The sequence below is a fragment of the Postia placenta genome (genome assembly GCF_002117355.1).
Source record: "Postia placenta MAD-698-R-SB12 unplaced genomic scaffold POSPLAscaffold_4, whole genome shotgun sequence".
Taxonomy (NCBI): domain Eukaryota; kingdom Fungi; phylum Basidiomycota; class Agaricomycetes; order Polyporales; family Adustoporiaceae; genus Rhodonia; species Rhodonia placenta.
The window spans coordinates 821,192-833,823 of NW_020169835.1; the positions used below are offsets into that span (position 1 = coordinate 821,192).

A 12,632-nucleotide genomic window follows, 5' to 3' on the forward strand; every position below is an offset into this window, starting at 1 on the left:
TCACTGTATTTGGACACACAGTAGCTTTCGATCGGACTCGACGCCTTCCAGTATCGTGATGTCATATGGGGTTCGAGATCGTTGTGCCATCTTGCCGTGGTGTCTGCGCAGATATAAAAGAGTCTGTGCCCGCTCAGACCTCCGTCTACGTCCTTTCTCCAACCCTCATATACATGTTCAGCTTCCTACACAACGCGGCTCGATAAAAATTGGACCTGCTATTCATGCGTTGGCGAGTGCTTCCTTTACGACCCTGCACTGTGTTGTGCTCATAGTACAGAGTCAGCTTGTCAATATTGCAAGCCCTGCCGACCGAGTCGGCGCTTCTCAGTCAGTCCTGTGTGAGGGATGCACGTGACGGGCTATTTCTGTGCTTCGCCGTTGCGTTCCATACCGCCTCCGCGCGGTTTATCTGCTGCACCTGCATTTTGGCGTTCCTGTCAGCTTCGACTGGACCGATTGCAAAATTCGCCACTTGATACCGCCATATAGGCCTGCGCAAGTGGGCCTGCCGTTTTCATGTCCTCTGCAGACGCGCTCCCCAACAAGACCTATTACACCCCGGGGGATGAGGAACTAGCCGATCTCTACCACCAAGTCCTCCTTGGCTTCCAGCGCGAATCACCAACCGCCGATCCTGTGCAGAACGGCGACGGCGAGGTGGAGGCCTTCTACAGTACTTACACAGACGACGGCGAAGATACACCGACCTCATCTCGTCAGCAAACGCTCTCGGTTACCTCGGGGCATAACTGTAAGTGACGCTCGCTGTTGAGATCACTGATTCTCATCTTTGTTCAGTCAACTACGGACTACCTTCCTCACCACGACCTACTGCGCGGCCGCCATCGAGCACGGGCAGCGTACAATCGCCCACGCAACGCGGTCCACGACCCTTACCGCGCATACCAGGCCAGTCTCCGCCGGTACTACCGCCGCCGCCTTTGCCAGCAATGCCGTATCCGCAACAACAAACATATTCAGACGACATGCCGCCCCCTCCTCCGCCCAAACGTTCCAGCGCTGATTCGTGCGTATTCACCCGTGCTGGCCGTCTACATGCTTGACCAATGGATTCCGCAGCACCAGTCGCAGACTTCCCCAGACGCCTGTTGAAGCGACAAATGGCGGTCACTTCAACGGCCAGCACATTCCTCCTCCTCCTGCTCTCCCGCCAGTAGCTACTCGATCTCCTGCATACACTGGATTTGATTCGCGTCCCAACTCTCGAGCGTACGCTCCATCCATTCGACCTAGTTCTTCAGACAGCAATGCCCCCAGGCCGTCGCTGCAGATGCCTGTTCCAGAGACAGTTGATCCACATGGATGGCGTACATCAAATGGTAGCATATCGCGGCAACTATCCACTCGGCCGGCAGGCGCACTGCCGCCTAAAATTCCGGGACACACCCTTGGCGAGGATTGGATGCCCAATTCTCAGTCTCTCCTGGACGATTTCTATCCAAGCGTGTCGGAATATGTGACTCCACGGCATTCGCCTGTGCCTCCAGCTGCCGCCGTGAATGCCACTCGCAACCGTGAGTGATGTTGTGAACGCAGATGACAGTGTATTCACGTATTCTTGCAGTCCCAAATTCGATACAAGACGTTAACCGGTCTATATCCACGGGTTCTACAGCGTCGTCGGCCTATGGGGCGGGCCCTATAGACGAGACTGGTGCTTCCGGCGTCGGCCGGAATCCTTCGATCGTCACGACGGTATCGGACAGTTCACTTACCCCCAGCACTAACATCGTACGTGCGTCTTCATCAGCAGCCACGTCCGTCAACCGGGGCAATTCCTTTGGGTCGTATGTTTCCAAGGGCTCGGATCTGTACCTTCAGGCTGGTCACAGTCAGCAGCAACAGCAGTTCTCGTCCCAGACGCATCTTCAACCACAGCCGCAAGGCCAAGTGTCTCGCTCGTCATCTGTTCAGGGACCTGCAAGCTCGTGGCGGGATAACGAGATTGTGCGCACCCTCCAGGATATCAAGCGCCCGCTGGAGTTGCACGGGGACTGGCAGGACGATGACGATGACGACTTTTACGACGACGATGCGTCAGAAGATGATGAGACTCGCTTCTTCAACCCCTCGCTCTTGAGTCACATCGCGGTCAGACTACGGGACAAGGTACCCAGAGGCACCCATGTCAAGGGTAGCATACCGTACCCAAGAGCTTTCACTGGGAAAGACATTGTAGTAAGTACCGTACTCCTCGTTCTTTCTGTGGAATCTCACTAGGCTCGCAGTCGACCATTCAGTCGCAAATCCAGCGTGAACTGTTGGTTACCCATGGCATATCGACAAATGACAGACGGGCAGCGCTACAGGTCGCTCGCAGTCTGCAGAGTCAGCTCTTTTTCTACGAAGTGGAGTGGGGCGGTCGTCCGCTACAGGATGGTGTTGAGGACGTCTACATGTTCCTTGACGATCAAGAGGGCGCGTCGGACTCCCGCGTTGAGCGCGAGGAGCTGCCAACGGCAGTAGTCACGATGCTCACACGATGCTATTCGCCGAGCTGTTACGATGAGACTCCTTGTTATTCTTATGCATGTCCCAAACGGGTGAGTGAAATCCCGAGTACGGAGCGATTGCCCTTAAATACCCTTTGATAGAACAAGATGATGCCAGTTGCGGCCGCTCCGGAGAAGGACGAGGAAGAAGAACAGGTGATTAAAGCATCCCTAATACCCTTTTCACATGTATTGACAACGTCGACTAGGATGAGTCTTGGTCTATTACTGTACCTCCAGAGATCCTGCGGACATTACCCGAGAGCGAAATCAACCGACAAACGTACGTCGCTGTCGATATGCATCTTGTTCATAGCTAATGTCGCGGTCAGCATCATTCACAAGATTATAAGCAAGGAGAAATCATATCTCCGAGACTTGGATATCGTGGAGTCCGTCAGTAGCTTTGTTTATTTCAGGATTCAGAGCGAGACTCATTCACGACATATAGCTTTTCATCGTCCCCCTTCGCACGGTTAACCCTCCGGTCATTCGGCAAAGCGAGATCGACGAATTCATTGATGAGGTCTTCGGCAACATACTTGATTTGAGAGAATGCAACAGGCGGCTGTTGGAGGTATTGAATGTTCGACAACGAGAACAATACCCCATTATTCAGGGCGTCGGTGATATCTTTCTCGAGGCGGCGACCGAGTTCCGCGTTGCGTACCCGATTTACGTGGGACATCTTCCTGTCGCGGAGAACAAAGTCAAGGAGGAAAGTGAGCGCAATGCCGAGTTCCGCCGTTTCCTAGAGGTTAGTATGGCGATACATAATACAATGGTCCAAGTACTGACGCTGCGGCTGCCGACAAGCAATGCGCGCGTCATCCAGACGCACGCCACCTCGACCTCAAGCATTTCTTGACGCGCCCCTCGGAACATCTGCAGAAATATCCGGTCATCCTCGAGGCTATCTGCAATGAGACTGCAGAGGGGAACACGGATGCTGAGTTCTTGAAGGAAGCGGTTGAGGCCATCAAGAAGCTGCAGACCGTTGCGCAACTGTGGACATGGCAGTCGGCGATGGGCAGGGGTCAGATTGGCAAATATGAATGGCACAATCTCGTCTCCGAAGAGCTTAGGAAGAGTCTTCCAAAGAAAGAACCCAAGCGCCAGTCGTATGTCTATATATTTATACATCTAAGCGCATATCTCAAGTCACTGCCAACAGGATCATCTTCGAGCTCATCAAGGGTGAGATGGAGTACGTCAAAGATCTCGAGAACATCGAAGTGGTAAGTTCACTTATCATTCTTCATTGCATGCTGCTCACGTATTGTTAAGATGTATGTGTCACCGCTGCGGGAAATGGATCCTCCCATCATACCCCGGGATAGGTTGGAACAATTCATCAAAGATGTCTTTCACAACTTCGCAGAGCTGCACTCCCATCATCGCAAGATGTTAAATACTTTTCACGAGATTCAGCGCGAGGAGCACCCCTTGGTTCGCAGTATTACCGCGGCCGTATATGACGCCGTCCTGAACTTCCGTGAAGCGTATATGGAGTACATCCCGAACTACCCGATCGCAGCGTACCGTATTGACGATGAGATGGTGACTAATCCGGCCTTCAAGACCTTTGTGGACGTGAGTATGGCTAGGGCACTGTATACGACTGCTACTCACTCTTGGGATTGACCCAGCAATGCACTCGGCTTCCCGAGGCTCGCAAGTTAGACATGAAGAACTTCATCAATCGACCGATTCCACGCTTACTCCGATACGAGCTGCTTTTGAAGGGCATTCTTGAGGAGACTCCTGAGGGGCACGAGGACTTGGACACCATCCCTCAGGTCCTTGATTTAATCAAGGCGCTGGGCAAGGAAACCGAGCCTGGTGTGATGGCCGCAAAGCAGAAAGTCGAGGTATGGAGGTATAACTCGAACTTGGTGTTTAAACCAGGCGAAGCCATCGTGAGTAGTGTCAGTTTGCTGCATCTCGTCAATCCTTACGAATTTCCCGCAGGATATGGATCTTTTGAACGAAAACCGTTCGCTGATCCATACTGGCAAGCTCTTGCGTCAGCCTGATACCGGCTTCGAGTGGAGTGGTTGGACAGAGCTGTTTGTTCTCCTCTTCGACAACTACCGTACGTGTTCCATCCAGCCCACGACGTTCAAGCACTCACATGTTCTTCACAGTCGTTATGACCAAGCCCAAGGAGAAGGAAGGCCTTACGCGGTATCATGTATACAGACGCGTATGTACTTTTGATCTTCGAGCATTCATCCGCTGACAAGATTTGTCGCGATAGCCCATCCCGCTTGATTTGTTGACGTTGGCTAACTTTACTGATCCACCGACCCAACGAAGTGCCGGAATTCTGCGTCTGGGTCGAACGGGACATGCCGAAACCGCTGTTACGCCAGGTGCTGCGGGCACGCCTGACAGTGCAACTGATTCCCGTGCTGTGTACCCTTGCACGATTCATCATAATGGCCGATTAGGCGGCCTCTACACTGTCTTCGCCGAAACAAGTCAGGCTCGTAGCGAGTGGAAACAGAAGCTCGAGGAAGCAATTGGTTTGCGTAAAGTTGTGCAGGAATCTAACAAGGTCTTCGAGGTCGAGACCCTTAGCGCGGACACATTTTTCGTTCAACCTATGGCTCCTGGTGGGAACCAAGCTTATCACCATGAGACTGCCTTCACCGGCAAGGTTACCTGCTCCGTTCCCTTCAGTGAGTTAGTCGCCTCTACAAAATTTGAGTTCTGCTCACGGATGCAATCAAGCTACGGCTGATGGCCGGGGGCTCGTCGCTATTGGATGCGCCGAGGGTGTATGGATTGGCTTCCGACATGATTCATCCTGTGAGTACCATGCCCAGAGTGCATGTCAGCGACTAATCTATCTTTGAAAGCTATGCGTCGGGTCTTACATCTGAAAATGGTGACTCAATGTGCGATGCTGGAGGACTTCGGTATATTCCTGGTGCTAGCGGACAAGGTTCGTTTGCTAACAAGTTGACTCGTAACTATGTCTCACGACGTGTGTCAGTCACTTTTTGCCTACCACATCGAAGCACTTGTTCCCTCTTCTCCTCAGAGCGCGCATACATCTCAGACCCCGCAGAAGCTAAGTGGAAACAAAGACGTCCACTTCTTCAGCGTTGGAACCCTCAATGGTCGCACACTCGTGATATACATGAAGAAGAAAGGGGTAAGGAGGATGTTGAGACACCGAGAGCCGTTCCCCATGTCTAACGATCGCTATTACCAGCTGGACAGCGTTTTCCGGGTCTTGGAACCAGTCATCGGCAAGATCAACGAGAGGGCCGAAGCACCTAGAACATTCAGCTCTCGCATCATGCTCAGGTCTCAACGATCAGAGTGGTTTAGAGTATACAGGGTAAATCCGTTCACTTCGTTCGAGATTGGGGATTAATACCATGCTATCTTTAGGACTTCTTCCTTCCATCGGAATCCTTCGACCTGATCTTCCTCAAAGCCAGAATTGTCATTTTATGCACGAAAGGCTTCGAGATCATGGACCTTACTGAGTAAGCTGGTCTCGTCTCTTACCTGAGACGTCTCACCCATACCTGCCATGCATTAGCTTTAAGAGTGTCACTATCCCCCAACGCGATGATCCTCGCTTAGAAAAACTCGCTAAGCGCTGCGATTCATGTCGACCTATGGGCATGTTCCGCACGAATCAGGACGAGTTCTTGCTCTGCTATGACGGTATGGTTTTTGTATCTGTATTGCCTAATCTTTCTCACATTTTTCTGTAGAATTTGGGTTGTACGTGGATCGTCATGGTGATCCCAGCCGATCAATGGGTACCATTGAATGGGAGGGAACCGCAGAGCACGTTGCATGGCATCCACCCTATGTTCTCCTCTTCGACACGAGGTTCATTGAGATCCGGCATGTCGAGACAGGGCGTCTGGCGCAAATCATCCCTGGCAACGATGTGCGATCCATATGGGATGGTCGGGGCACCACCAACGGTCCGACATCATCAGTACCCGGACCAGAGGGCTGGACAGAGGGCGTTTCGCAAGAGCCACGCGTACACGGGGTGATGAACGCCGACAATGCTCTACAACCCGGGGCTAACCGGGGTGCCCGACCCATTGCACAACATGTCTTCGAGCTTATACCCACCATCCCATTGTACCTTCCTGGATCTCTGTCCTCACCATCGCATGCGACGCATTTTGCCCAGAGCAACTCTCCACCGCATTCACCTCGCCTGAACCCTGCCCTATCATTCCGATAATGTATTCTCTTACTTGTATCGCATGTTGTTGCCTGTTATCGATTGTTTGCTAGCCTTCCTTTGTGTATAAACACCACATTTGTCTTTCATTTATACGGCTTAGCATGGATATTAATAATGCCTATGGGATTGATTCTGCATGTTTGCGTGGTAAGGTCTATATACTGTTCGTCAAAGAAGGATATGACGTAGTCCAGTTCGAATCGGGGGTATCTTCCGTTGAGGGCTTCATCATCCTGACAATTCTAGCCGTCGACAGGGCTGCGCGTGGCCGAAAACTTTGAATGGGCACAGCGTGTCCGGACAGCATCCGCTGCAACAGTGGTCATAACGTGACGTGCACGAGTATGGCCTGGTACGATGTTGAGGCCGTTGCTGGGTGCAGTCGATCGCGGTGGTGCGGACGACGTGCCCAAACGAGGGGAGGGTGGGACGTGTGAGCCGCCGCTGTGACCTGCCGTCCAGGCGGTTCTTGCCATCCGCGTCATGGCGGAGTGTACGGGAACGACGCGTGGTAAGAGTTGTCCGAACGGTGCGACGCAGCTCTTGTAAGGCCGGATCGGGGGATGCAGGCTGACTACATCTCTGAGTGGCCAGTTCGGCGGGCAGAGTGGTAAGACACAGGTCTCTCAGAGGGCTTAGACGCGTGCAATGCAATGCGGCGGGCTGGTCGCTGGGGGGGACCACACCGCGCTCCGAGTCGCTATCGCTCGACGCGTCGCGCATATCGTAATCCGAGCTACTAGAGGCGTCGTGGATTGGTGCTCCAGACGGCTCCCATGTTACAGGAATAGTGCGTTGCTCTCTCAGAGGGAGAGGGGGCGGGAGCGGGAACGGGACCAGGACGGCGCAGATCGACTGTTGCGACAGGCCGTCTGGTTCCCCTCCAGTGTCGCTGCACTGTTCCTGCTGCGCGTTGTATCCCTGGATCTTCCATGTGAAGAACTGTATGACAGGGCCGTCAGCGTCTGTTCATCATCATAGATGCTTCGAGCTACTGACTTGATTGGTAAAGGGCTTCCCTATTGCCTTCACCTTCTTCTGGACCTGGTATGGCCAATGCTGGAACGCAGGCCGAGCGGGGACGATTGCCTGGGGCTGGGGGACGATGATGCTGGCCATGATGGGGAATTGAGAGGGGGCGGCCGATGCTGCAATATAGCAGGCTCGGCGGGCATTTTATGTTCGTGCATCTGTGGCGGCCCCGTCGAATGCGCCTGAGCATCAGAACGAGGAGGGCAGCGGACGGCCAAAGCGCAAAGCGTCCGAGGCTTCTGTAGCGCCGGGCTGTTGTGATGCCTCATGCGCATTGCTATGGTCTGCCACTGGGGCGTGATGGCTTGGGCGAGAGGACAACGCGTCCTGCTGAAAGGGGAAGGGACGGCAGCCCGGAAAAGGCATGGATGGGGGCGCTCAGCAGCTGCCGGAGGAGCGGGCCGCTGCGGTAGGGCTACGTGGGTCCAAGCTCATGCCTAGATCTAGACTTGCCTGTTATGTGAACAAGCTGGGCCGAAAGCGGGGTCGAAATGCTGCGTGCACCGCGCGGTTCGTGTGCAGCGTGTCTTCGTTGGATGTGGTGAGGTTTCCGGTGAGTGACTCGGCAGCGTTATCGATGAAGGGTGCGCCTATTTGAGGCCGTATGTTTGCGAGATGTTGATGCCATAAGTTATCCTCGGCCTTTCTGGCCAGAGAGCCATTGGCGAAGACGGTACGGTTGTGCTAGTGTGTATGACACGGCGATGGCTGTCGTACCTGGTGTGTACTTCGCGGCAGGCGTTGACCTTCTTGTTGTGGAACAAGACGCCTGATAAAGAGGCTGAAGGAACAATAACGAGGATGGCTGCCTCGGATTGCGTTGCTTGAGCTTGGACCGTCCCAGGTGGCGGCAGTCAAGATGCGGCGCCGATCAGTGATGATCGCGTTCTCACGCCACAAAGGCTTTTATTCTACGACGAACTGAGCTTTCTTTTCACGCAGGCCACACTCCCTCGAAACGGAGTCGCAATCAAGGTTAGATCGGATGTGACATGCCTCCTCCTTGGCCAAAGAACAAAGAAAATATGGTAGTCACGCTGAGCGCGCACCGGGGGTAAGTGCTCGTACAGCTGTGTTACCAGAACACCGTAATAACTTGGCTTTGGCAGCTGCACATAGCTCACAGTGTGAGGAATTACATGCGTGCATGAGATGTCGTTTTACGGAGCGCGTCTTTTTCGACGATATCTGGAATCGTGCTCAGGACAGCTGTACGGCAATCGCGCGGCATGTCTCAAGAGTCACCCTAGGTCGCTCGCCCCGCTACTTCCAGGTGTGCACCCGAGAATTCGAACACAGGAGTGCCATTAGCAGTGATTGCTCGCGAGCACTCCTCCTGACCTGTAATCACGTGCGATGTGGCAACAAGGAGGTTTGACGCGTCTCGATCGTGAGTTGGATGTCGAACGGCGGCGGAGTGACAGGGCTGACAACCTGTCCCCGCCGTTCCCGCCGATTTCCTGCCCATGACGTCCCGGCTGTCAGAGGCTGACCGGACTCTGCCGGAGGTATAAGTTCGAACTCGCCGTTCGCGTTTCGCCCATCCCGCTTTCCTTCTCTCTACCACATTCAGACCCAGGTGGTCATTGTTGCTGTCGTATTGCTATCGTGCTATCGACCCTTCCTCACTGCGACAGGATCGCTTTACCTTCTTTTAATATCACTTTCTTTCGAACCCACTTTCGCCCCATCCATCCGTTCATTTTCAACCATGGTTGTTCTCGCTCCCCGCTTCGCCCTTCTGGCCGCCCTGTCCTCCCTTGCTGCCGTCTCTGCCATGCCGACTCCCGGCGATGGTAATGCGATGCAGGTTCACTACCGCGAGGCCGAGGCTAGCCCGTCATCGACTGATCACCACACAGCACACTCGACCCATTCACATAGCTTCTCGCACACCACGTCTGCAGGTTCCTCGAGCTCAAGCAGCGGCAGCGATGGATCGGACGACCAGGCGCAGCGTCACCCAAAGCCTACCATCCCTCTTCCCCCAATAAAGTCGACAAGTAAGATCCCCAAGGGCTCTGTGAAGAATGGGAATGCGCACAGTCAGGACGCTCAGTCGGGCAAGGACAAGGTTCGGGAACATGCCTCCTTGTTTGGTTCCTACAGTACTGATGAATATGTCCCAGCGATCCTCCACCTGGGATCCCTTGGACCCACTCCTCCAACTCGGTCCTATCTGCATTGGCGATAAGCCCTGTCCGGAACGCACTCAAAGCAGGCGACACGACCACCACCATGACAAGGTTATAGTTAAGGGTGACCACGACCACGTCAATGTGCACCGGTCTATCCTTGCCTCGCGCTTCGCTCGGCGCTCGCCTCACGCTGGGATAGTGGTTTCCGCCCCGAACGTTCATGTCGGTGTCGACGATGCCGATGACGATGCCGATGTCGGCCTCAGGACTTTGGAACGCCGCTCGCCTCACGATCATCACGACAAGGTCATCATCGAGGGCGACCACGATCACGTCCGCGTGCACAGATCGCCCTCTCATGACAGGCATGACCACGACAAAATAATTGTGAAGGGCAGCCACGAGCACGTCAACGTCCACAGGTCTCCAGAGCCGCACCATCATCATGACCACGATCAGGAGAAGGTCATCGTCAAGGGCGATCATGATCATGTCAATGTGCATCGTTCCCCTGAGCCGGAGCCCCATCACCACCACGACCACCATGACAAAGTAGTAGTGGAGGGGAACCACGATCATGTCAACGTGCATCGTTCCCCAGCGCCGGAGCCCCATCACCACCACGACCACCATGACAAAGTCGTCGTAGAGGGGAACCACGACCATGTCAATGTTCACCGAAGGAGTGGCGGCGCAGGTTCAAATTATGTCGCAGGCGAACATGGATCCTCCTTCATCGTCGCCCATACAAGACGCAGTGACCTCCAGGTTTCTGGAGTTCCCGGTACCGTTGACATTGTGGTATGTCCTTACGCGTTTCTCTCATCGGACTGCTAATCTCACGCATACATTCAGACCGGAGTGAGGGGGACGGGGACGGCTCAGCAGAAGATCGCCTCCCTGGTCTTATCAGCGCCGGACAATAGCACCGCGAACTCTGACAACAACACGGCTGCAAGCTTCGTGTTGAACGCTTCCGGGACTGACCAGACGCAGATCTTCCTTGTAGCCGCGCCGTCGAATGACACGAATTCTACGAGCTGGTCCAACTCTGAGGCTCTGCCCAACTCGACTTTCCTGGATTCGGATTTCGTCAAGGTCATGCTCCAAATCCTGGTTTTCGATGCGGAACGTGCGGCGCTGGAACCGTACTGCGCGACATTCGACCCTAACCCCCCAGCGCCATCCCCGCTGACCGTTGAACAGTGCTTGAATGGCTCGTTAACGGACGCACACAAGAGTCAAGTATTTGCATACGTTCCCGACACTGGCGTCGTCCGGCCCATGTGGTCGAACAACCAGGACGACCAGATGGACGACCAGGACTCTGTGGGGAGCCCTAGTACGACCTCAAACTCGACGGTGGCTGCTACTGTGAGCTTGACGGCAAACGCGACAACCACTTCCCAGGATCCCTCGACCCCAACGAGCGACAGGCCAGCAAGTATGGCAAGCCTCGACGAAGACTTCGGCGATGCGACGCACCCTCCGCTGCGTGCGTCTTTCGCTAAGACATTCGATGCACCTTCGGTCTTCGCTCAAGCTCACAATGTGACGCTGGTATTCACACCTGCTACACCCGAGGTTGTCGCTGGAAAGACTGTTGACTCGGATCCTGACGATTCTGGTTCGGCTGTGGGTTCTGCTAATTCGACTGCCTCGGCGACGGGGACTTTCTCTTCGAACATCTCGGCTTCCTCTGCGATGGCTTCTTCCACCATTGTGAGCTCTTCTGCCTCGACCTCTGACACTGCGTCTGCAACGGCCAGCTCTACTGCGTCAACCTCTGTCACTGCGTCTGCGACAGGCAACTCTATTTCCTTGGAGGCTTCTGTGGCTATTCCCTCTCTTGCGAACTTCGTCTCACTCTCTCAGACGGCCTCGGACTCGGGCTCAGCCAGTACCTCTGCGACAGCGTCTTCGAGCTCTGCGTCTCCCAGCACAACCGCCTTTGCTTCGCTCGCTGTGGAGGTCTACGAACCCACGGCTTCCTCATCTGCATCGGGCTCTGCCACCCCTAGCACTTCTGCGTCGGTTATAGGCGCGGAGGACTTGGCTGATTCGACCAGTACGGCGATGATCTCGAGTAGCGCAGCATCCTCTATGGCAACCTCGACAAGCACTGCGCTGTACGAATGGGAGTTCCGCGAGGGTACTGTACGCGGTGCGATGGACGGCTACTGATTGGATTATGGGTCTGAAGCTGGCCTTTACGACTATACCACACATTACTATACCTACACTCGCTTATAATGATCACTACATATTGTATGCCGCATGGTGGCTCTAATGCGCCTTGAACGTCGCATGAACCACCGTCGGATTATATGCATAGCCAAGCTTAGAAATTGTGAAGTGCTTGAGTAGGGATCAACCGTGGGAATGCACCCGCAGGCCGCACATAATGCAAAATGCCTCTTATAGCCACTATCAATCGTCATCATGTATTGTCCCCTTCGGGGTGACATACGAAAAAATTGGAACGATACAGAGAAGATTAGCATGGCCCCTGCACAAGGATGACACGCTTTCCCGGAGTGGTAGACCTACGGGTCTCAATATTTATTTTCTTTTTTTCCTCCACCTTCATGAGAGTGTAAAACCTTACTACTGTTCGTAAGTTCCACCGTCAATTTAGCTCCATGGAAGGTGGTCAGAGACATGACGTTTTCATCAATTGGACAGCACCATTGTAGGCATACAGTATACAGTACT

General features: G+C 54.1%; 3 protein-coding genes across 3 annotated transcripts; 2 read left to right on the top strand and 1 right to left on the bottom strand.

Annotated features, from left to right (window-relative positions):
• Positions 1-519: 519 nt before the first annotated feature.
• POSPLADRAFT_1179647 (hypothetical protein) lies at positions 520-6,860 on the top strand (the record flags this gene model as incomplete). The annotated part of the gene is made up of 20 exons (XM_024488689.1): positions 520-639; positions 1,561-2,202; positions 2,253-2,567; positions 2,726-2,799; positions 2,849-2,912; positions 2,968-3,273; positions 3,408-3,637; positions 3,691-3,754; positions 3,804-4,109; positions 4,166-4,435; positions 4,488-4,611; positions 4,664-4,722; positions 4,777-5,200; positions 5,253-5,330; positions 5,381-5,466; positions 5,518-5,679; positions 5,740-5,868; positions 5,922-6,019; positions 6,076-6,203; positions 6,254-6,860. 20 exons carry the CDS (start codon positions 520-522, stop codon positions 6,742-6,744), a joined length of 4,170 nt encoding a protein of 1,389 aa, XP_024340837.1. The 3' UTR covers positions 6,745-6,860.
• A 115-nt stretch (positions 6,861-6,975) lies between these two features.
• On the bottom strand, positions 6,976-7,866 carry POSPLADRAFT_1138001 (hypothetical protein; the record flags this gene model as incomplete). The annotated part of the gene is made up of 2 exons (XM_024484859.1): positions 6,976-7,689; positions 7,747-7,866. 2 exons carry the CDS (start codon positions 7,864-7,866, stop codon positions 6,976-6,978), a joined length of 834 nt encoding a protein of 277 aa, XP_024340838.1.
• Positions 7,867-9,490: 1,624 nt separating this feature from the next.
• On the top strand, positions 9,491-12,101 carry POSPLADRAFT_1136766 (hypothetical protein; the record flags this gene model as incomplete). The annotated part of the gene is made up of 4 exons (XM_024484729.1): positions 9,491-9,575; positions 9,687-9,853; positions 9,909-10,718; positions 10,773-12,101. The coding sequence occupies 4 exons, from the start codon at positions 9,491-9,493 to the stop codon at positions 12,099-12,101; spliced, it is 2,391 nt and encodes a 796-aa protein (XP_024340839.1).
• Positions 12,102-12,632: the final 531 nt, after the last annotated feature.